General features: G+C 45.8%; 1 protein-coding gene across 1 annotated transcript in view; it reads left to right on the top strand.

The window, feature by feature from the left end:
- The window catches only part of TYRO3 (TYRO3 protein tyrosine kinase), a 395,592-nt gene that overhangs the window by 135,079 nt on the left and 239,175 nt on the right, over positions 1–21,338 (top strand). Inside the window, exon 4 of the mRNA XM_078659652.1 lies at positions 11,335–11,508. Coding sequence (XP_078515778.1) covers positions 11,335–11,508 — 174 coding nt within the window. The remainder of the gene's footprint in view (positions 1–11,334; positions 11,509–21,338) is intronic.

Genomic DNA, 21,338 nt, shown 5'->3' with positions numbered 1-21,338 from the left:
ACCCCCTCCACAGGGAGAGCCAGTGGATTGCCTATTGTTGGCTGATTTGAGCCATATGGACACCATAATTCCAGCGCGCCTCCCACTGAGCGCCCCACCCATGCGCGCCCTGCAGGTTGGCCTGGGCTTGTGTGTGCATATTTATGCTTAGATTTGGAAGTCCTATCAAACATACAGGGGCTCTCAAATTGAGCCACAGCACTAACCAACCCATCAAGTCCTGTTTCTGCATTGAATTTTGATAGCAGCAGTTGGTTTTCTATTATCAATGCTTGACAGGACTAGACAAGCCACTCACACCAGGCATGGGGCAAGTCAGGATAAGTCCATCTCTGCATAAGCATGGGACACTGATGATTTAAAATAGATAGCAAAATGGAATGTATGCATTGGCAAATCTGTAGTAATGCATGCCTTGGCATATCTGTAGTGATTTACACAATATCAAGGCTGACATAGGGGCCATATCAGTAAATGGGACAAAATGATAGTGGCACTGGTGGATGCATTGGGCAGCGCCAGCAGTAGTCATGGTCACCGCTCCATTATTTATTTATATATTTATTTATTTTAACGAATTATTTACTGCCTGATTTTCATCTTTAGATCTTGCTTTACAACACAGCTGTTTGGGTGTCATGTTTTTACATTAAAAGATACATAGAGTGGACATTGGCCCTACTATAGGAGTATTTACTTCCTTACCAAAAGCTGTTGGCTGTTTGTTGTCTGCTGAAAGTCTGGCATAGATCCCTTCCCTCTTAAGCCTGCATCAGACACCCTTGGTTCAGAGCAATGTCCATTTCCGATGTCAAGGAAGGTCGTTTCTCCCTAAACCGGGTTAGCCTCATTGCTCTCAACACTTCCTTGGTCGAAACCACTATGTCCAAAGTGATTACCATGGCTGTCCCCTGTGAGAAATATATTGTAATTACATGTATGCAGTGCTTACTATCTCTCATGAGGCGTTGAAGCACTTTAAAGCAGGAAGCACGCTACTCTGGAACCCAAGGTTAGTGGATAGTATTGTTGCTTATCAGGATGAGTCTTCGGCTCTCGCGGTCAGTTTTTCATGCAGGGTTTTGGAACACAGATGGAGGTGGCTTTTGGAGTTATTATGGAAGGATGTAGAACTGTAGAAGGTAACCAATTTATTTTGATGTGAATTGATGAATGCAAAAGCTTGCACACACTACCAGATTTCTTGGAGGTGAGATCAGAGAGTGTCCTGAAAGAGTAGGGAGCCCCCACAGTGTTGATGCTTAGCAGGTCTACTGCTAACTCCTGCTCTTGAGATACTCTGGGAACAGCACAGAAATGATACTTTATATGAGGACACAACCGGAAGTTGGTGACTTGTATATTTTGAGTGTTCCACAAAGTAGAGTGGATTGCAAGCAACACCAGCATCCGATAATGTGGTCTGTAGAGGATCCAGCTGCCAATCCCAACATCAGGCCACACGTTTCAAATAATTACTTGAATAGACAGATTTGGTAGAAGTGGTCCTAGGTCCAGGAATCACATCACAGACCCACAGGAGGTAAGTCGAAACAGTTGTCACTGCTCAATCTCCACGCATGGATGATTAGGTTGTGAGGTTTGGGGTGCTGGGCCCTGCTCTGTTGCTGAGACGGGAGATCCTCCCAAGAGGTAGATGGAACTGAGGGCGAATTCTCAGTAGCTCATGGTACCACACTGTCCCGGCCCAATCTGGGGATATCTTACATCCACCTTGAAAACAGGTGGTCATTTCCAGTTCTTGCGCACGCAGGTGGAAATTCTTCGAGCAACAGTAGCTATTACGTGCAAAAAAACTGGTGGCCGAAATAGTATTTCTGCTGACCTTAGTCCGTCGTGCTTTTAAAAAAAATACGACAGTGATACAATATCTGTGATACATTTTGTAACTTTTACAGGGTACTGCTTCCAATGTTAGTAACTTCCAACCCGTTGCATCTTCACTGCTCAGTGCATAATTCACAGCTTTGCTGGTGTTGTTTGTTACTAGCAGCAGTTTACTGTTGCCTGTTCCGTATTTCGATTGTCAAATACAGCTTTTCTTTCTCATGTCATTTTTGACTAAACTACAATCTTAGTTGGCACTCCGGTTGGCAGTCTCTTCAGAGAGGCCCAGGATTGTATGAGCATGAAGGCTCCCAGTCGTATCTCGCAGCAGTAGTAGGAGGGACTGACTGTGAGAAGCTGAGCCACGCACCACCGACGTCAATCCGTCCTGCGTCTTGCGCGATATGCGTGAAAAATACTTAAAGCGAGCTGGTATCACGTGCCTACCTCAAAGGCTAAACAAGCATTTACAATGCAATGGGTTTGCCTTTGTTAAAGTTAGAGCTATTGGCATTGCTCTTGACATTATTTTTTTTAATGTTTTTTTTTAACATAAATAAATGGTATTGTCATTTACAATGCCACTAGCTTTATCTCTCGCAAATGACACACACAAACACCCACAGAGAGCCCCCCCACACACACAGAGCTCCCCCCACACACACACCCACACAGAGCCCCTCACACACACACCCACACAGAGCCCCCCACAAACGCAGCCACACAAAGCCCCCAACAGAGGCACGAAAACAGGGTCACAAGCAGGCAACAGAGTCACAAGCAGGCAACAGAGGCACGAAAACAGGGTACACGGACAGCGGAGGGGGGGGTGCTGGAACGGGCACACAGACAGCGGAAGACAGCAAGCACTCACAAAAAGTAGAGAAACATCCCGGGCTTCAGATCCGAGGGAGGTGTGGGGAATTCAGCGAGAGCACTTTGTAAAACAAGCATTGGAAATGCAATAGGTCTCGCATTAGAAAAGTTGGAATTATTGGTCTTGTAAATGACATATTTTATTTATTTGTTGGTTTTTAAAATTGCTAAATTGATTGCTTTGTCATTTACAATGGCAATAGTTATAACTTTCGCGAATGTGACACCTATAGCATTTGGAATGCAACATGTTTTGTATTTACGTGACTTAGATGGCAGCTCTGGTCGTTAGGCCACATCTCTAGAGAGCAGGAGAGTGCAGCAGGGGAGAGAAGCACAGCAATGCAATCGGTCTCGCATTAGGAAAGTTTGAGCTATTGGTATTGTAAAGGACACATTTTTTATTTATGTGCTTGTTTTGAAAATAGCGAAATTAATAGCTTTGTTATTTACAATGCCAATAGTTTTATCTTTCGCAAATGTGACACCTATTGTAACACAATATGTGTTGTGAGGGTGAGTGAGGGTGAGGGGTTGAGGGTGAGGGGTTGAGGGTGAGTGAGGGTGAGGGGTTGAGGGTGAGGGGTTGAGGGTGAGGGGTTGAGGGTGAGGGGTTGAGGGTGAGTGAGGGTGAGGGTGAGTGAGGGTGAGGGTGAGTGGTTGAGGGTGAGTGGTTGAGGGTGAGTGGTTGAGGGTGAGGGGTTGAGGGTGAGGGGTTGAGGGTGAGTGAGGGTGGGTGAGGGTGAGGGGTTGAGGGTGAGTGAGGGTGAGGGGTTGAGGGTGGGTGAGGGGTTGAGGGTGAGTGAGGGTGAGGGGTTGAGGGTGAGTGAGGGGTTGAGGGTGAGGGGTTGAGGGTGAGTGAGGGTGAGGGTGAGTGAGGGTGAGGGTGGGTGAGGGGTTGAGGGTGGGTGAGGGTTAGGGTGGGTGAGGGGTTGAGGGTGGGTGAGGGTGAGGGGTTGAGGGTGAGTGTGAGGGTGAGGGGTTGAGGGTGGGTGAGGGGTTGAGGGTGAGGGGGTGAGGGTGAGTGAGGGGTTGAGGGTGAGGGGTTGAGGGTGAGGGGTTGAGGGTGAGGGGTTGAGGGTGAGGGGTTGAGGGTGAGGGTGAGGGTGAGGGGTTGAGGGTGAGGGGTTGAGGGTGAGGGGTTGAGGGTGAGGGGTTGAGGGTGCGGGTTGAGGGTGAGGGGTTGAGGGTGAGGGGTTGAGGGTGAGGGGTTGAGGGTGAGGGGTTGAGGGTGAGGGGTTGAGGGTGAGGGGTTGAGGGTGAGGGGTTGAGGGTGAGGGGGTGAGGGTTTGAGGGTGAGGAGTTGAGGGTGAGGGGTTGAGGGTGAGGGGTTGAGGGTGAGGGGGTGAGGGTGAGGGGTTGAGGGTGAGGGGTTGAGGGTGAGGGGTTGAGGTTGAGGGTGCGGGGTTGAGGGTGCGGGGTTGAGGGTGCGGGGTTGAGGGTGCGGGGTTGAGGGGGTGAGGGGTTGAGGGTGAGGGGTTGAGGGTGCGGGGTTGAGGGTGCGGGGTTGAGGGTGCGGGGTTGAGGGTGCGGGGTTGAGGGTGAGGGGTTGAGGGTGCGGGGTTGAGGGTGAGGGGGGGCTCATGAGAGTGCCATGGACGTTTGGTGGTGGGTTGCAGTCAGTGATATAGTCGTGTGACCAGAACCGTTGTATTCAGAGCTGTAACAAACATCCCGGCCAAGCTTCGGCGCTCCTGTTTTTACTACGGGCGTTAGCTACTTTCAGTGGGCAGGAGACTGATGCGACAAAGCAAACAGCATACGCACAAAGCAGACTATTAAAACAAACAGATTCACGGGCCAGCATCAAAGGCTCTATCCATATGCGCCCCGCCATCAAGTCAGAAGGATATCAGGAACACAAACTTGAGCCTAAGGAGAATGTAATAAAAACTTTCTCAAGTCAGCGTGAAATAAAAGGAAGCAACCCAGCTAATGCACAAATTACTCCATCCTGCTCCCTTAACCAACACTATGGGAGATAACCACCAGCCTCTAGGGAACAATAAATAAACCCTGAATCCACAAGACAAATAAGCAATGGCAGATAAATAGCTGCTTTATTAGTTAACAAATTCAGTATCTTTCATTGTGTGTTTTTGCTGCACTTGGGCGTTTTCCACACACACGAGGGAGCATTGCTTTCTTTGTGTCACACTGCGCCTTGTCACACTGCGGGGAAGTCTCAGCTTCAAAACACGCCTTGATCACCAATAACTCTGAAACAATGCATAACTGATGAAACACGCCACGTGATTTACTCCATACATATCATTACAATGCAGATTCCCACTGCTGCAGTATGTATCCCCGGTACAGTATGTAGGTCATAACGGCCTTTGCCCTAGTTTCTCAGATTACATGTCGGGGTGAAGCAGCCTTTGATAGTGTGTGGTCCTCTTTCTGCAGAGACTCCGATGGAGGTCACACCCTCCATCGGGCAGTGCAAGGTGCACGCTGCACCTTCACAGGACACGCGGCTCCACAACCTAACCCGACGCAGCTGCGAGGTAAACACGCACAGAGGCGAGTCTGCAACCCAGGGGTGGATGCATACATGGGTCCGTGAAAAGCTGCTGTTGTGACACAATAGCCATGTAACTATCTTCAGGTTCCTTTGAGCCCTTCTCTCGGACCACCAGCACGAGAGATTGCTCACAATTAGCATCACTGACACCACGACCCTCGCCCTCCCACAATCAAGGCGCAGCACATTTCTCACAGCGGGAATGTCGACAGGGCTGGATGTGAGGGAGTCCCCGCGAATAAGAATTGGGGGCTTTTGATCTAAATTAATTTTGATCGTGTGGTAAATACCTGCGTGTAGCATCATTAGCAGGTCTCTAAGAAGTCCCAGGTATGGTAGTTTAAGGAATTCAAGCGAAGAGACAAAACCTAGTCGGCCAGGAGCACACAGTTATGTCGGGCGAGGTTGCCAGGATTCGATAATCAAACAAACAAGTTCGCTTCCCGATCCAGTCTTTCTTTGCGATTCTGCTTCAAAGTGTAAGCCTAGCGAGGGAGCGTTAGGTGTCGTACCACAACAAAAAGCCGCACTCGACTTCAAATGTGTGAAATTGAAAATGAAGCGCCTCCTGGGTAAAAGAGACTGCTTAAGTGACGGGGGAGGGGTCGAATTGGGAAGTAAACAATCTGTTTGCGTGTCATAGGCAACACCCTCCTGCTACATTGTCCTCCCGGGACATGGATTCAGGTGGAGGCGCACAAAGGTTAATGAGACCGCAATCACCCAGTGCGGACGGTAATCGGATCATGTTTTAATTATGTCGGTGGATAGGGTTTCCGCTGCAGGCGGCCGGCTATAGACAGCGCGCTGGCTGCGCCGACACATGATAGGGTTCTGCAGTGCACCGAGGGCACTCAACCACCCACAGACACCCAACAGGAGAGGTTAAGGGTCGGGCGAGGCAGGCGCATTTCTGGCATGCCGCTGATGCCCTGGACTGTAGCATTACAGCTCACTTACCCTGAGCTCTGCGGCAAGGGAAAGGACGCCTCCATCTTCGGCCGGTGCCGCCATCAGGAAACAAGCGGGAGGGGGCGGGAAAGGGGGAGGAGAGACGCAGCGCCATTGCGAGGCCAGCATCAGGAAAACAAGCGGGAGGGGGCGGGAAAGGGGAAGGAGAGACGCAGAAGACGGCCGGAGCAGGAAGGCGGGTGCCGGCTCAATGCCGGACCAGATTCGGGGGCGTTCCCGGCTTTTGGCTGACGTAGCGTGACGTAGCCAAAGTGGAAAAATTCTCGGGAACGCCCCCGAATCTGGTCCGGGATTGACGGACAGAGCCGTCTCCCAATGGCTAGCCTCCATTTATGGAGCTAGCCAATGGGAGGAGGGAGCGGATACCCGACCCCACATAGAGATATCATTAGATGTTGCTAGCGCATGCGTACTTCGTACGCATTGCGTAGGCAAAACCTAAAAATGCCACATGTTCCGTTCCGGTCTTTAATGCTGAGAAAGAGCAGCTGTTCCCAATCATAGAGGCACTGCCTTCCAAGTTTTCTGTATGCTGCTGGTAACCAATAGGAACTTCGGATTTGATAGGAGCTTCAGGCTGTGGTGTCAATCCTGTTTTCCATTTTCTTGCCTAACCTAGGCACACCAACCCCCATAGATGGTGCTTACTTATATCTTTGCTTGGTAACTTTTACAGCATCCATGAGGGTCTTTTGCATATTTGAGTCATTAACCATTTGTGTTTCCACCACTTGTACTGAGAGACTGTTTGATGCATTCTCTACCCATAATGTAAAAAGTATATTATCTAATGTTATCCCAAGTAAGCTCCCTTCTGCCCCGTCCGGCCCCATTTCCCAACCTCTTGCTGTAGTTTATTAAAAAAAAAATGATCCGTCAATATGCATATTCCTTTTAGAAGTTTGAATGTTCTTTTATACCTTTGTATATTTCCACTGGATATTTGTATATAGAATGTGACTCCTTTCCTTAAAGGGACTGCATTTTTAATTATTCCTCATTCTTCTCGACTGTCTCTGGGCTGCTCCATTCTATCTTTATCCTTCTTTATTCTTTCATTATTCTCCTGAACATGTCACCCTCCATACTCCCAATGTCACACTGTGCTCGAATTCAAGCCTCAGAGGTGATATGTGCAGTGGTATCTCTCAGTCCCCTTTTTTGGGTGTTTCTGCTTCTTCATTTAACCACCAGTTAATCCTTTGCTCCCCCAAGACATAGTCCAATTTTTTTTTTCGAGATTGAAGTCACCCAGTATAATAAGTGCTGCATTTGTAAGCTGTGTGATCACTTTAGATACCTCGCCTTCCGTCTGAGGCTACTCCTCACAATGGGTTTGACGTAAATGCAGCTGCACCACTTTTCACTTGGCTACTTCAGACTTTAGGTTGCCACCTCCAAGTGTAATATTTTAGCTTAGTATCAATCAATTGACAGATTTTGCATTGTCTGCAAAGAAGCAAGATTTCCATCTCTTCTCCTCCGCAATGTGTTTTTGTAAGGTCATTGAACTCACATCCAAGTGCGACCGTGCTGCCCCACTTATCTTTCTTCTCAAGGACAATGTATAAGGGCCTGAAATAGTTACACCCTGAACATGATGAGAAAAGATATTCCGTCCAACTCATGTCTCTTTACTTTCACCTCTCTCTGCGACTAGTTGGTTGACCACACCTTTTTAAAACACAAGGATGGGGTCCTGCTCGCTTCTGGAGCAGATCAATGTGTTCACCTCCACGGAAGGAAAATTATGTTCTCTAGTAGAAAGTAATATCCCTAAATCAACTTCCTATGTGGGCGTCATGCTCTTCATTTTCCGCTACGGTCACGAAATATGGTTATGCACCGTGGACCTAAAAGTGAACGCGTAGGAAGTAGGCAGTGTTGCTGTCCATCAAATCACATTTACGATTCAGTGCTTATCCATTTAATCTAATTTCCTTAAAAAAACAATGGATACATTAATGAATGAGGGCTCATTTCTGAGTTGCATAGTTGATTTCTCAAAGAGCGCCCTTCATAGGTGGGCAGATAGTGGTACATACTCAACTACTTCACTTGAACAAACAGGTCACATTGTTTCTCTTTTAGTGCTTTGATGACCTTCACATCCCCTATTGGATCTAAAGTTCTCTCCATAGCTTATTTGGAATTCAGTAATGTCCTTCCCTTGCCATCTTCAGGATACCCTGTGTTTATCCTACGGTGAATTGGACAGTCTTATGAGTCTTCATGATGTTTCCATGTTACTTTTAGTTTTTATCGACATCAGAGCTGAGGGATGTCGCCAACGTATGCTAAGTTTCTGAGTAAGAATGACTACCACCATGTTTGAATGCTGCAGAAAACAGTGGTGTCATTTTTGAGATGCCCACCTTGGACATCCAGGCCTGCATTTACACCCTTTGTGTCCTTCGACCAAAAGCCTATGTACCTGGTGGGTGTGGGAGTGCTTACATTCCATTTAGTTCATTCCTGTGTTGGTTTCCCTCCCTATGCCCTGACTGATACTCGCACACTTCTGGTTCTAGAATAGTCAAAACAGGTGTGGGTGTGGACTCTGGGCTTAAAAATATGCAAATATGTCTGGCAATTGAACAGGATACCCATTTAGTTTGGAAATGCTGCAGACCTTTGGTATGTGTAGACCCTTTGATTGGTTGTGCGTCACACCTTAACCACCGGGTTCATACTTTTCATCATACACAGAGCAGACCTGTATGTCAGTGTAGGGAAGAAGGTAGCAAACCAGGGTTAAATTCTCTGCTATATTGCTATTCTAACCCCTGACTCTGCCCAGGTCTTCTAACATGTAGGGTCATTTTTCTGTGGTGACTTGATGAGAAAACTATTTCTAGACTGTATGACCTAGATGAGGCTGAGCTGATTGGAAGGAACTGTGACAATAATTCAGTGACCAGCATGCCTCAATTTCACAATAGCAAGCCGCCCAAGAGGAAGTAAAAAGAACTTGTGAGTGATAAAGCTCTTGCATCACCAGTCCATGTGAAGGCAAGACAAAGCTGTGCCTTGCCCATCCTTTGGCTAAGACATGCATATACCCCATTTTCATCAGTCCCAGGGAAGCATGGAGAAATTTTGGCTTAACATCCAAGGAGTCAGGTCTGGACCGTGGCTGGAGGAGAGTGCCCTGATTCAGAAATCATTTTAATCATTTTACAGTTCAGGAAATATTACCAGGTGAAGTTGCAGTCACTATCTGATCCTAAAAAAACAGTTTTGTGTCGCGAGCGATTGCAGAGGATGCCTCAGGACTCGTGCTTGTCCTATTCTCAGATCCTTGTGACCATGGCTGGTGCACTCGGAGAAACAAATCCCTACTGGAGAATGAACCTGTGGGGTTCAACAGTGGAAGCTGGCTGGTCTTTATTTCAGTCAGTCAATTGAAAAGAATGGCAACCTTTGGGACCCTTGTGGTCCTTGAACTCCAATTGCTTGTGGATTGTGTCCCTTACCAGACACCATTGCCCGGACACTAGGTCACCAAAATATCACTACCTGGAGGAATAGAATACCAGAAACTTTGCTAGGTGGGATTCTAGTTGTTTGAGTGGTGTATATTTAGGGTAACCCCAGATTTTTAGAGATGCCTTTTATTCTATTCCCATTGTTGCCAGAGTTGAGCCAAAGGACAAGTGTTCAGAGTCAAAATCCAAATTCTGTATCCCTTTAGACCCCCCTTTCCCCACAGTTTAGCTTCCATTAAGTACTAGAGACTCAGACTTCGAAGGTTCCCGGTGTCGACCTGGCCAAGCAATGTGGGGTAACATTTGCCAATTCGTCATTGATGACCAAAATCTTCTGCTTAGCGCAAATGAACTATAATAAGTTTTCAGGTTGAATCACTTAAGTATTTTACCCAACAATTCTGCATGAGTAGGAATATAAGTTTTTTCAATCTATGCAGTACACTTAGAATATTTTTTCATTTCTCCACTATAACATACGTTTCTGCACCATGAGCCTATTCAAATTAATGTGCTGTGTATTATTCTGTATGAGTTCACAAAAACCGGCCTTCAAAAATAGAGTTCAAATGGTTGAGTTTTTAGGTCGAGCCTGGGCAGTTCATGCGCTGCGAGGCATGCTGTATTAGAGTATGGACTTAAAGCTCCTCCTACTCTCCGGCCATATTTTTCATTGGCCTGTGTCATTGTCCTTTGTAAATGCGGGCTTTTGATTCGTTAATAGGCTGTTAGTCACTCCTTAGAACCACCTTGTCTTCTTTTGTAACCTCCCATGAGGACTGACCGTTTTACTTCGGTTGTTACACGGTATGTCGTATTTAGTCTGTAAGCACTATTTTCTTTAATGACTTTCTCCTACTGCAGGCACAACATGCTTTCCTGCAACATTCAGCACACCATGCGCACTTTCACTTTCCAAGCAGCCCGGGACAATGGCTGCTGCTTCTTTGAAGTGAAATAGGTCTCGCAGTATGAGCTATTGGCATTGTAAATGACAATGCCTTTTATTTATGTGTTAATTATCAAAACAAATAAATGAAAGGCATTGTCATTTACAATGCCCAAAGCTTAAACTCTCACAAATGCGAGACCTATTGCATTGTAAATGCTTGTTAATAGAATACAAGCAGCGCATTTATTCATTTAGTGACAGCAAGCTGAAGGCTAGTGCTGAGAAGCATGCGTGTCTCAGTGGCAGCCTTTCACATGTCCTTTGAGGAGCACACCTTGGCAATAAAACAATCGAGTTGAGATGAATTGGTTTTCCTGGAGGAAAAGAGTGTGCCACACCTTAGCTTCCTACTGCCCCAGGCAAATATCAGGGTGTGCCCGGTTATGTGGCCAGCCCTGACCTTCATGTGTAATAACATATTACGTTTACCTATTGATGCAGCGATGGTTTTAATAAAATTTAGCAAAAATAAAAGAACTCCAAATAACAAAAGAAATCATTTAAGCAGATCATATTTATGTTAAGTTTTTTGCATTCAGTTTTTTTTCTCCAAATGACATGACCTAATGCTGGTAATGAAATCACAACTGTCTGTGACGTGGGGTTATTTACAAGGCCCATCATTACAAATGGCTTTCTTTGACATGTAACATTGCTTCTCTGGTTTGCAGGTGTCCCCTACTTCACCCAGGAGCCAGAGGATGTGGCAGTATTTTCGGGGGTCCCCTTCAATGTGACGTGTGCTGCCATTGGACCTCCAGATCCTGTGCTCATCGTCTGGTGGCTGGGGGACTCCAAAGTCGACAGGGACCCCGAAGATTCGCCCTCCATCCTGACTGTGCCAGGTAAGGTTGAGCTGAATGGCACACCTGGGGAAGGCCTCTGCCTGGAGCATTCACACACTGTGAAAAAACACTGATAATAATAAATAATAACCTTGAATTTGTAAAGCGCACAGCTACCTCCGAAGTGGTTTCCTGGCGCTGGGGGCCCTCGGGAAGATTAAGCGATCTATTGCCCAGAGTCACATGGTGCTGGGCTGACCTGCCGCCAGCACCGGGGATCAAACCGTGAACCCCATGGTCCAGAGTCAGGCACCCTGCCGCTGCGCCACACCTCTTCCACTGATGTATTATTCTTTGAAAATAATTGTGTTGGTCATCTTCTTCCCACTTTGCCGACCACCATATCCACAGCAATGCGGTCGCTCTTCATTAAATTTGAGTAACTTGGTAGAAAATAGGCTAGGATTGAGGCTCAGCACCCTCTCTTATAAAGTATCAAAAACAGTGCATGACTGTACGCGCTTTGTGGGGGCCCACCCTCTTACATCCTGATCTGTACTAGCCAGGGATATCGAGTGCTGACCCGACCTGCTGACGCTGCTGCCAAGATGGCTGCTGTCGCAGGGTGTGGCTCCAAATTGGTAAATTTTACACACTGTGGTAATTTAAATAAAGCTCATTCCTTTGTATGTCCTAAGTTATAGCTCCTAAGTAATTTTTCCGCATGCTCTGTGGTCTGTGTTCAGTAAACGGTGCTTATGGTGGAAACGTGAAAAGTTTTTTATCTATATTTTTTTAAAGGCTCACTGCTGCTGCCAGTCCCCAGAATAAAAAGAGTAAGATGTGGCAGTTGTTCCTTTTCATACAATATTGCTAGACTGTGGAACGCCCTTCCTCCTCATCTACGCTCAGTGGCCCATCATTTTTCTTTCCGGAAGCTTCTCAAAACCTGGTTGTTCCAAAATCCTACCCCTTAAACCATCTAGTCGGCCTGTCTGTTGATGCTGCTAGTGCTAGGATGCCTTCGGGTAGCTACGCGCTCTATAAGTGTTTGTAATAATCAGCTTGTCCTATTTCTTGAGCCAGAGGTTGTGGTGGGCTTCCTTTTATAGTAGATGTGGGCCTCTTGTGTCTTGTGCTTTGCAAGACCCACAATATCAAGACACTCAGCTCAGGCTTGAGAGATGAGTTGCTAGTTCGCTTTTATCTCGGTTTGGTTTCTTTTTAGTGACCTGGTTTTTGTCTCCTCGTGGGATGTTTGTGTTGTCTACATAGAAACTGCTCATGCTTTAATGACTTTAAGATTTAGATCTTGGCGGATGGGTTACTCTGACACAATGGTAATAGATATCGCATCCGCCGAAATATAAATCCCATTTTATCCTATGGGATTTATATTTCGGCGACGTGATATCCATCACCGTTGTGATGGAGTAACCTGTCCGCCAAGATCTAAATCTGGCCCTTTGTCTACAGTGATTCAGGACTGTATTATATTGCCTGCTTTGTGTGTTCCTTGGGTGGAGAGCTAAGCTGCTTTTGCTGGTGCTTGGACAGGACGCTGTAGTGAATGCTTTGGAGGTGCCCAGTCTTCTTTGAGATTTACCTGACTTGGATGATTAGTATACTAGTGAGATCACTTACAAGGCACATGGTGTATCAGCTGCCCTACATTACTATTCAAAGGTAAGTGTTTTTACCACAGGGTTTAGATGTTACTTCACTGGTGGGTGTTGTTTTGCCTGTATAGGTGGTTCCATCAAATGTGGCACACATAATAGTTGAGTACAAAGAACTCTATTCAAAACAGTTAACAAGAATTGTAATGATGTAATCAGTAATAGAGGGACTTGTTGCTGAGCTAGGAGAAAAGCACTGTGTGAAGATGCAAAAGGTGTGCTAAACTGGACTTGTATATGCTGAGACAGGGTGTGACATGGTTATAAATGAATGAATTAGTGGATTTCTAAAGCACGCAGTTACTACAAGAATGTCCTGGCGCTAAGGCGAGCGGCCTAAAGGAAGTACTCAACCACCCTACGGTTGGAACAAGTGTGTTGTCAGGTGCTTTCAAAATATGTTTTTCTTTTTGATGCATCTGGATGGAAGAGAGAGCTCATTCCAGTGTTTGGCCACTAAAACAGAACAAGCCGAACCGCCCGACTTCTTTCGTTTGGTGTAGGGAACGGCCAGTAACCGGGCAGACAGTGAACACAAGTGTCTATTTGGACAGTAGCCGACAATTTGGTTGGACAGATATTTGGGACCAGTCTTGTAAAAAACTGAATGTGGCACAGTCAGAGTTTTGAAGATAACCCTTTTTTCACCGGTAGCCAGTGCACATGGTTATGGTAGGGACAGGTTGAGGCATGTTTGGGGAGTTTAAACAAAAGATGAATTGCTGTGTTCTATACAATTTGCAATCGCTGTACCAAGTAGTCCAGGACTCCTATGTAAAGGATATTAGCGTTGTCCAATCTGGAGAGGATTAATGCCTGGACTACTGTTTATTGGGCTTCCCTGGGCAAGAGGTTAAGGAATTTTCTTAACATCCTAAGGTTCCAACAGGAGGTCTTAATTACTGCTGAGATTTGAAGAATAGATGTGTATCCACGTGCTCCCCTAAGTTCTTAGACACCTCCACTGGGGGTGCGGGGGTGAAACTACTCTGCCAGGCTCCTGGCCATCTGGGCAGGAGGTTGGCACCGAGCAACGAAACCTCAGTTTTGTCTGGGTTACATTCCAGACAGTTGACCTTAAGCCATCCCATCACTGCTACCATACAAGCTGCACATTTTTAGTTAGCTTCCAACGCATGTCTTAGGAGAAGGTAGATGTCATCTGCATAGAAAATCACTTGGATACCAAATGATCCATTTAGGTATGCCAGTGGCGTCTTATAAATATTAAAAAGTGTGGGGCTTAGGGCTGAGCCCTGTGGGACTCCACACTTGCAATCTTTGCCTCAGAGAAGAACGGCTTAAGCTGCATGGCCTGTTCTCTTTTTTCCAAAAAAGGAACCTAGCCAGGCTAGGGTAGTCCCCTCTACTCCAATAGAGGCGAGGCATTGTAACAGGATCTCATGTGAGATCAGGTCAATTCGGTGGAGAGGTCTATTAAAATTAGAGGGTGTTGTGGCTAGAGTCCAGTGTAAATTTAATGGAGTCTGTTATTTTCATAAGCGCTGGCTCTGTGCTGTGGTGAGCCCTGAAGCCCGATTATGAGGGGTGGAGGAAAATATCGGTGTTCAGGTTTAATGAAAGCTGAGTGTTTACGATCTTGTCAATGGTCTTAGAGATCCCCGGGAGCAGCGAGATGCATCTGAAGTTACAGAGGATTTCTGGGTCTGCATTCACTTTTTGGAGGAGTGGGATGATATTTGCCCTTTTCCAGGAGGAAGGAAGTATCCCCTATCGTAATGAAGTAAAGAAGAAATCCTGCTATGTTGTGCTTAAGCTGTCCCCTAATTGCTTCAACATGAGGGGGGAAAGGATCCAGGGAGGATCCAGATTTTCATTTGTCAAAGAAACCCCTCCGGCTCATTGTCCATCATTTTGAAAGGTTGTACTTTATCTATAAAACTTTAATTTCAAAGAACTCAGTCATTCTAGTTCATAGGGATGCATTTGTCTCACAAGGGGATGCAGTTACTTTTGGATCCGTGAAATCGGACACAATTAAAAAAATTCCTTTAGCGTTCTTGTTCGATTTTGTTAAAGTAGAAAACGCGTCGTACCAGCTTCAGATTGTTATGGTAAGTGCTCAAGACCGCTTTATACTGGGTTTTGCCAATTTCAGTAGCGTTTTCTACATTGGCATTCTAATTTCTTACACGTTTTCCTTTCTTCCGCTAGTTCGGTAGTAAACCAGCAAGCGGAGGGTGGTGTCTTGTAGTCCTTAAGCTAGCTTCAGGGGCATCTGGGTCAGTGGCCTCTCTGCATCAAACAAGATGACGGTGAATAACTGACTCAATGTTGCTCGTTAATGCATGTTTGTTTGGGGAAACGGCCACTACAACGCGGCCGTTTCCACGAATACAATAACCACGCATGCATTACAACGCATGCGTGGTTAACACGAAAACCTTTACCACGCATACCTTTACTACGAGGTAAGTAGTAAAGGCATATGTGGTAAAGGTTCAAAATAAACAAGGGGGGCTTGGGGGGGTCTACCCCCCAAACAAAAACCTCACCTGAAATCACGTCCGAATGTGCAGGCAATCGTCGTCGTTTAAGAGGAAAAGGAAAGAAACTTCCGTTTCTTCTTAACGACGTACGACGTCACCACGCAAGAATTAGAGGAAAAGGTTATGCGTTGAAAAACCATTACGTTGTAACGCATGCGTGGTAAAGGCATGCGTTGCAACGGAATGCGTTGTAAGAACATACAACCGTTTGTTTGATGCTAAGGCCTCCTTCAGTGAGGGTATATCAACCTTGTTCCACGCTCAGTTCCCAGGGGATGAACCCACTCTCAATTTAATCTTAGGAGTTGACCAGCACCAGGCGAAAGGTAGTAGAAAATAGTCTGATCAAGGAACCTCCCGAGGCTTTTCAAGATCTATTGAGGTATTCAAGAATATTGCGTCAACTACATGACCTGCACTGTGTATCGATCACATGGGGGTCCTAGATAACTCAACAGCCGCAAGTGTTAAAATGTTGAAATCCCCCAGAATCGTGAAGCCTGCATAGTTAATGATTTTATGTGAAAGCACCTGGGTGATGGAGTTAATAAAGTCTACCCCATACCAGTGGATGGGATGGGGGCAGTAAAGCAGTACCCCCCACAAAAGTTTAGTGGGTAGATAAAAATCCAATGACTTTTGTGTCTACCAGATTATCGACCCAGGACGTTGAGCATTTTAGATTTTACCTACATTCTATGGCTACCTCCCCACCCTGTCTGCCCTCGCTATCGAAGTGTAGACATGCATATTTGGGGGGCGGGGGGTTCATTCATTCAACTTTTTCAGTGTTGGAAGACCGAATGTGCACTTCATGGGAAATATCATTTAAACTTTCGGGGAAGGTGACTGCTGCCCTCTGAATTTTGGATGTGTCAATCCTTTCTCAATTTGTTCTTGACATTAAGCTAATACAGCTGAAGCATGATGCCTTTTGATTTGAGGAGATGCTAACAATCTGGGACTGCAAGTCAATATATAGGCCATCTCTTCTCTTCATCTTTGTTTGGATGCCTTATTCAGGTGAGGCTGACTCTTCTGTGTTCTTTATAAGGAACTTGCATGTGCTGCTGACACAAGACCTTCCCAGCCTGATAGCCATGCATGCTTCCACACCACTCCTCTGCCCTCACACCGCCAGTGAGCTTTGATACTTAAGAAAGAGACTTTCATGCTACCTGGATTTCTCCAAAGAGCTGGAGAGACCATGCTGTTTATACAACTGACCTGACAAAGTCATTGATTTTGTTTGTTCATCGTTTAGAAGGGACTACAACAGAACTTAGTCACGCTTTGTTATGCTGGTACCCATTCCATTGTCATGCTTGTGTGATATGGCAGCTTTTAGGCTCTCTTGGGGTGTTCTGTTAAATGTTCTGTCCAAGATGTCATTTCAGATCACTTTATGTGCGGTGATCTACCTTCACAAATCGAAGGAACTGGTGAGTTTTAATAGTTTGTGAAATTTCAAAAGATATACTGGTTGGCTATCGAGGGTAAGCAGCCATCACAACGCGGGTATTACCATGCTTCCATTACGACGCTGCTTTTACAACGCAAGTCATTTCAACGACTTGCGCTGGAGGGCGCTGTTGGAAAAGGAATAGTTTAATTTTCTATTCCAACACCTTCCCTACTGTAACGTGGGCTGGAGTCGGAATAGAAAATTTAACTATTCGACTATCCAGCGCTTACAGCACAAGTCGTTGTAACGGCTTGTGTTGTAAAAACAGCGTTGTAATGGCACGCGGGGTAAAAGCCCGTGTTGTAATGTCATACAACCGCTATCGAGAGGTTTTTCCATGCATATGTGTGTTTACAGATGTGGTGTCCTAGAACGAAGAGGTCTAGATGGCACATAAGGAGAGAAGAAAGAAGTCATTTAGCTGGTTGGCGAAGAGCCAGGTGTTGCTTTGTGACAAAAAGCATAAAGCTTTGACGACACAGTGTTTACTCATAGCGAGCCAGTGAAGCGGGGAACGGGGAGCAGGAATACTGGTATTTCTGCTAAGGCCTAAGATGAGTTGAGCATCCGCATTCTGTACCTATTACAATTTGAAGAAAAGTAAAGCCGGAAAGTCTTACAAAAAGAGATTCCCAATAATCTAACCTGCTGATGATAACAAGACTGAACTAAAGTTTTCCTGTAAGAGGTGGGCAGTAGGGGAATGGCTTTCCTGATGAACTTCATCACAAAAAAGCATGTTACGTTAAATTTAATGATGCGTGCTTCGAAGGGACAGTTTGTTATCAAAAGCCAACTCTGTGTAACTACTGGACAGGCAGTTAAAAAGTCAGAGTGTGAACACACTAGAAGTACGTCTCGCAGGTGGCAGAAAAAACAAAGGTAAAAGAGGGGGAATAACCCAGATCGTTATATATTGTAGGTACTGTTGCCCTATTGCATAGGAGAACCCTGACTCACCCGAAGGTGACATGCTTCATCATAGGGTTCCCTCCTCACATCAGGGCCGCAAGGTCACTGGTGTGGTGGGCTACAACTCTTCTGGGGTAGAAAAGGAGCTGAGGTGTTTTCGAGAAGGGACCACTGGTATGGGTAGTGAGTGGTAGAGTGCAAAGCGAAAGACGGGGGAAGTAAAACTGTGTCTGCAAGGCCAAAGTGTTTATTTTGGGGACTCCAAGGGCATGATTAAAAGAAAGAGAGGACTAGGGGTTATCAGCAAATATACCCCTACAATAGGTTAACATGTTTCTGCCTTCTAATGACCCCAAAGTGGACTCGGGGGGGATTCTTTAGGACAAAGTGGTATGCCACTCTGCATATAAATCTTTAAAATACCAAATAGGAAAAGGGAATACTGGCCACCACAAATCAGGAGCCTGTATAAGTGAGTGATGGCCCGGAAGTCATAGAGGAATGGGTCCAACCTATCATCAATTGAGTGAGAATCCACCTCAGGGCAACTTTGAAAGCCTAAGATTTGCCCCCTTTGATGGGTTTTCTTGAACTTGGGGATTTTTAGCAGAAAAGCTGAAGAAAAATCACAGAAATTGTGAAGAGGAATTCCATGAAAGAATCTGAGATATTAATGCAGGGCAGATACAGAGACTTTTGAAGGTGATATGCGTCCTCTCTGGCAACTAGTGGAGCGAATACAGATGATTCACAGTGTGAACAGAGTGAGGGTAAATAATAGTCAAGCTGCACCGTTCAACACCAATTGGAGTTGTTTAAGTTGACAATCAGAAAGGCGAATATACAAAGTGTTGGCATAGTCAAACCTAGAGTCCACCAGTGTCATGTATGTATGTATGTATTGATATTTAAATAGCACCGAACTTAGCTAGGACGCAACAGAGCACTGTACATTTCCTGGAGAAAATAGGAGACAAACCACAAGATTGTGTACATTAAATGGGGATTACTGAAATATAATTCATGCGTTACATTTAAACTTTTCGTACACAGCACCATTAAGGACCCAATTACGAGACTGGCAGCCCGAGGACTGCCAGACTCAAGGATGCATGGCAGTGGCGGTCCAGCCACCACCACAAAGGGGGTCTGACCACTCCATTACGACTAGGGAGGTCGGACCACCATGGGACCGCCGCCTCCGCCATGGAACTGCTGTTCCCTGGAGGTGGCGCTGCATTCAGGAGGCTGCAATATGCTTGGCGGGACTGCTGCTGTCCCGCAAAGCATATTACGAGTTTTCTCTCTGCTGGCGGTGTCATGTAGGTTCCTCCTCCATAAACACAGTGGTGGAGAGGAAACAAAGGGGGCCCTACAGGGCCTCCTGTGCCTCCTCCGCATGTGGATGCACACAGGGAAGCATAAAATGCGCACACTAGTTCCTGCACGGCATGGACTTTCGAGTCCATGCTGTGCAGGAACCTTGTGTGGCACCACCCACCGCCAGACCACTTTTAAGTTCCTATCTGATGGGCGAGTGGAGGAGACGTTTGGCAATGTGGGGGCGCGTCAGTGGCGTGTCGCCCTCTTGCACCGCCAAAAGTGTTAATAGGGCCTAAGTGATTTGCCCAGAATCACACAGTGTTGAGTCAAGCACCGAGGCCAGGATTCAAACCTGGATTCCCAGGGTCCAAAATAGACAGCTGTAGCTGTCAGGTCACATCTCCAATGCTTGAATGATCGAAACATTAGTTGAGGTAGAAATGTTAGGCAAAATGTTTCTTACAATCTTCAATTCGTGAGAGTTGGATGTTATGAGTTTATCGATTAGTAAGATAACAAAGTGTTATTAAAAATAAATCCATGGTTCCAGACAACTCGAGTTGGTGTAGGGCATGGCCCGAGTTCTGATGGCCTCCAATTATTGGACCATTGAGAGAGAGAGAACCACCTAAAATTAGCCCCTTTGTCTTGTCATCATTCAACTTTAAAAAGTTGATGGTTTGCCACTGATTTCAGCTCCAACTTGAACATTTCCAGGTGCAGAAGCTCTGTTGCCACCAATTCGCAGAAAAGTCTGAGTGTCATCTGCGTGAGACATGCATGAAGATGGTAATCACTCAGAAGATTAGCAAGTGGTGACACCTACAGATTAAAAAGGGTGAGGCTCAACGACGAACCCTGAGGGACTCTGCAACCACTAATGAAAGGGAGTCTACTAAGATGTGGCATGTAAAAATCTGGTCTAGATTGTGACCTGCCAAATGAACTAATTGAAGTAAACCAAAGGTCGAGCACACATTGAGCAGCTCTGGGGCCGCCATATGATGCTCATCGTCGACATGGATATTGATGTCCCCAAAAACAATAAAATTGTTGGTACTCAATACGAAATGGAAATAGATTCCTCTAAGAATGATAAAAAAATTCACCGGATCAGGCGGTCTGTAAATCAATATTACTTTAGGAGAATGTTTAGGGTTCATAGAAATAGTAAATTATGAGACATTGATGTTGTAAAGCTTTATAAGCCAATTTGAGACTGCAAGAGATGATTTATAAATTCCAACAAACTCAACTCTAGGGCGTGTAGAGTGGTTGGCGGACTTAATGTGATATCCCCGGGGTATTGCCAGCGTGATGTCTGGAGCTGATTCCTATTTGAGCCAGGTGTCGGTAATGAAGGCTATATCTAAATTAAAATCAAGTAAACGATTACTTCGCTCCAGCGAGTGTGTCGCAATCGACTGATCATTAGATTAGAGTTCAGATTAGGCGTTTCTGATTCAGTTATGGAAGTACTTACTCCTTTTTGCCTTTGTGGTGGCCCTTTAATAAAGTGAGAGTTATGCTTGGGCATGGTCAATGCAGTGGGAGTACGATTAGAGCTTTCCAAGGGTGAAAAGGCGTGATTATAATTATAACAAAGGAATTCACTGGTCTCAGGGATCAGCTCTAAGGTAGCGGGGGTTCGATATTGCTTAGCTGGCTTTCAGAAGAGATAGAATGAGTTCCCTGCTCACCTAAAACGGTATGGTGGCAGAACCAAAATAATCCCTGGCCCTGAGCCTGGCCGGTGCCCCTCTGGGACAAATTTGTGGTTTGATATGGCTCCCACCAGATAGACCCACTACTGCAGTGTTACTGTTTATTTTGTCTTTGGCCCAACAAGGTCTTGCACTCGACAGTGACTATTTGTTGCCCTTTTGGCTTTTTTGCATTTGTTGGATCGGCCATTTTTGTTTGTCGCCCATTGCCATAAGATTTTATAACGTTTGCAACACTTGTTCCACCTAAACCTATTGTGGGGCCACAGTGGTATTT

This window comes from Lissotriton helveticus, chromosome 9 (assembly GCF_964261635.1).
Source record: "Lissotriton helveticus chromosome 9, aLisHel1.1, whole genome shotgun sequence".
Classification (NCBI taxonomy): Eukaryota; Metazoa; Chordata; class Amphibia; order Caudata; family Salamandridae; genus Lissotriton; species Lissotriton helveticus.
This window is presented reverse-complemented; position numbering and strand designations above follow the sequence as displayed.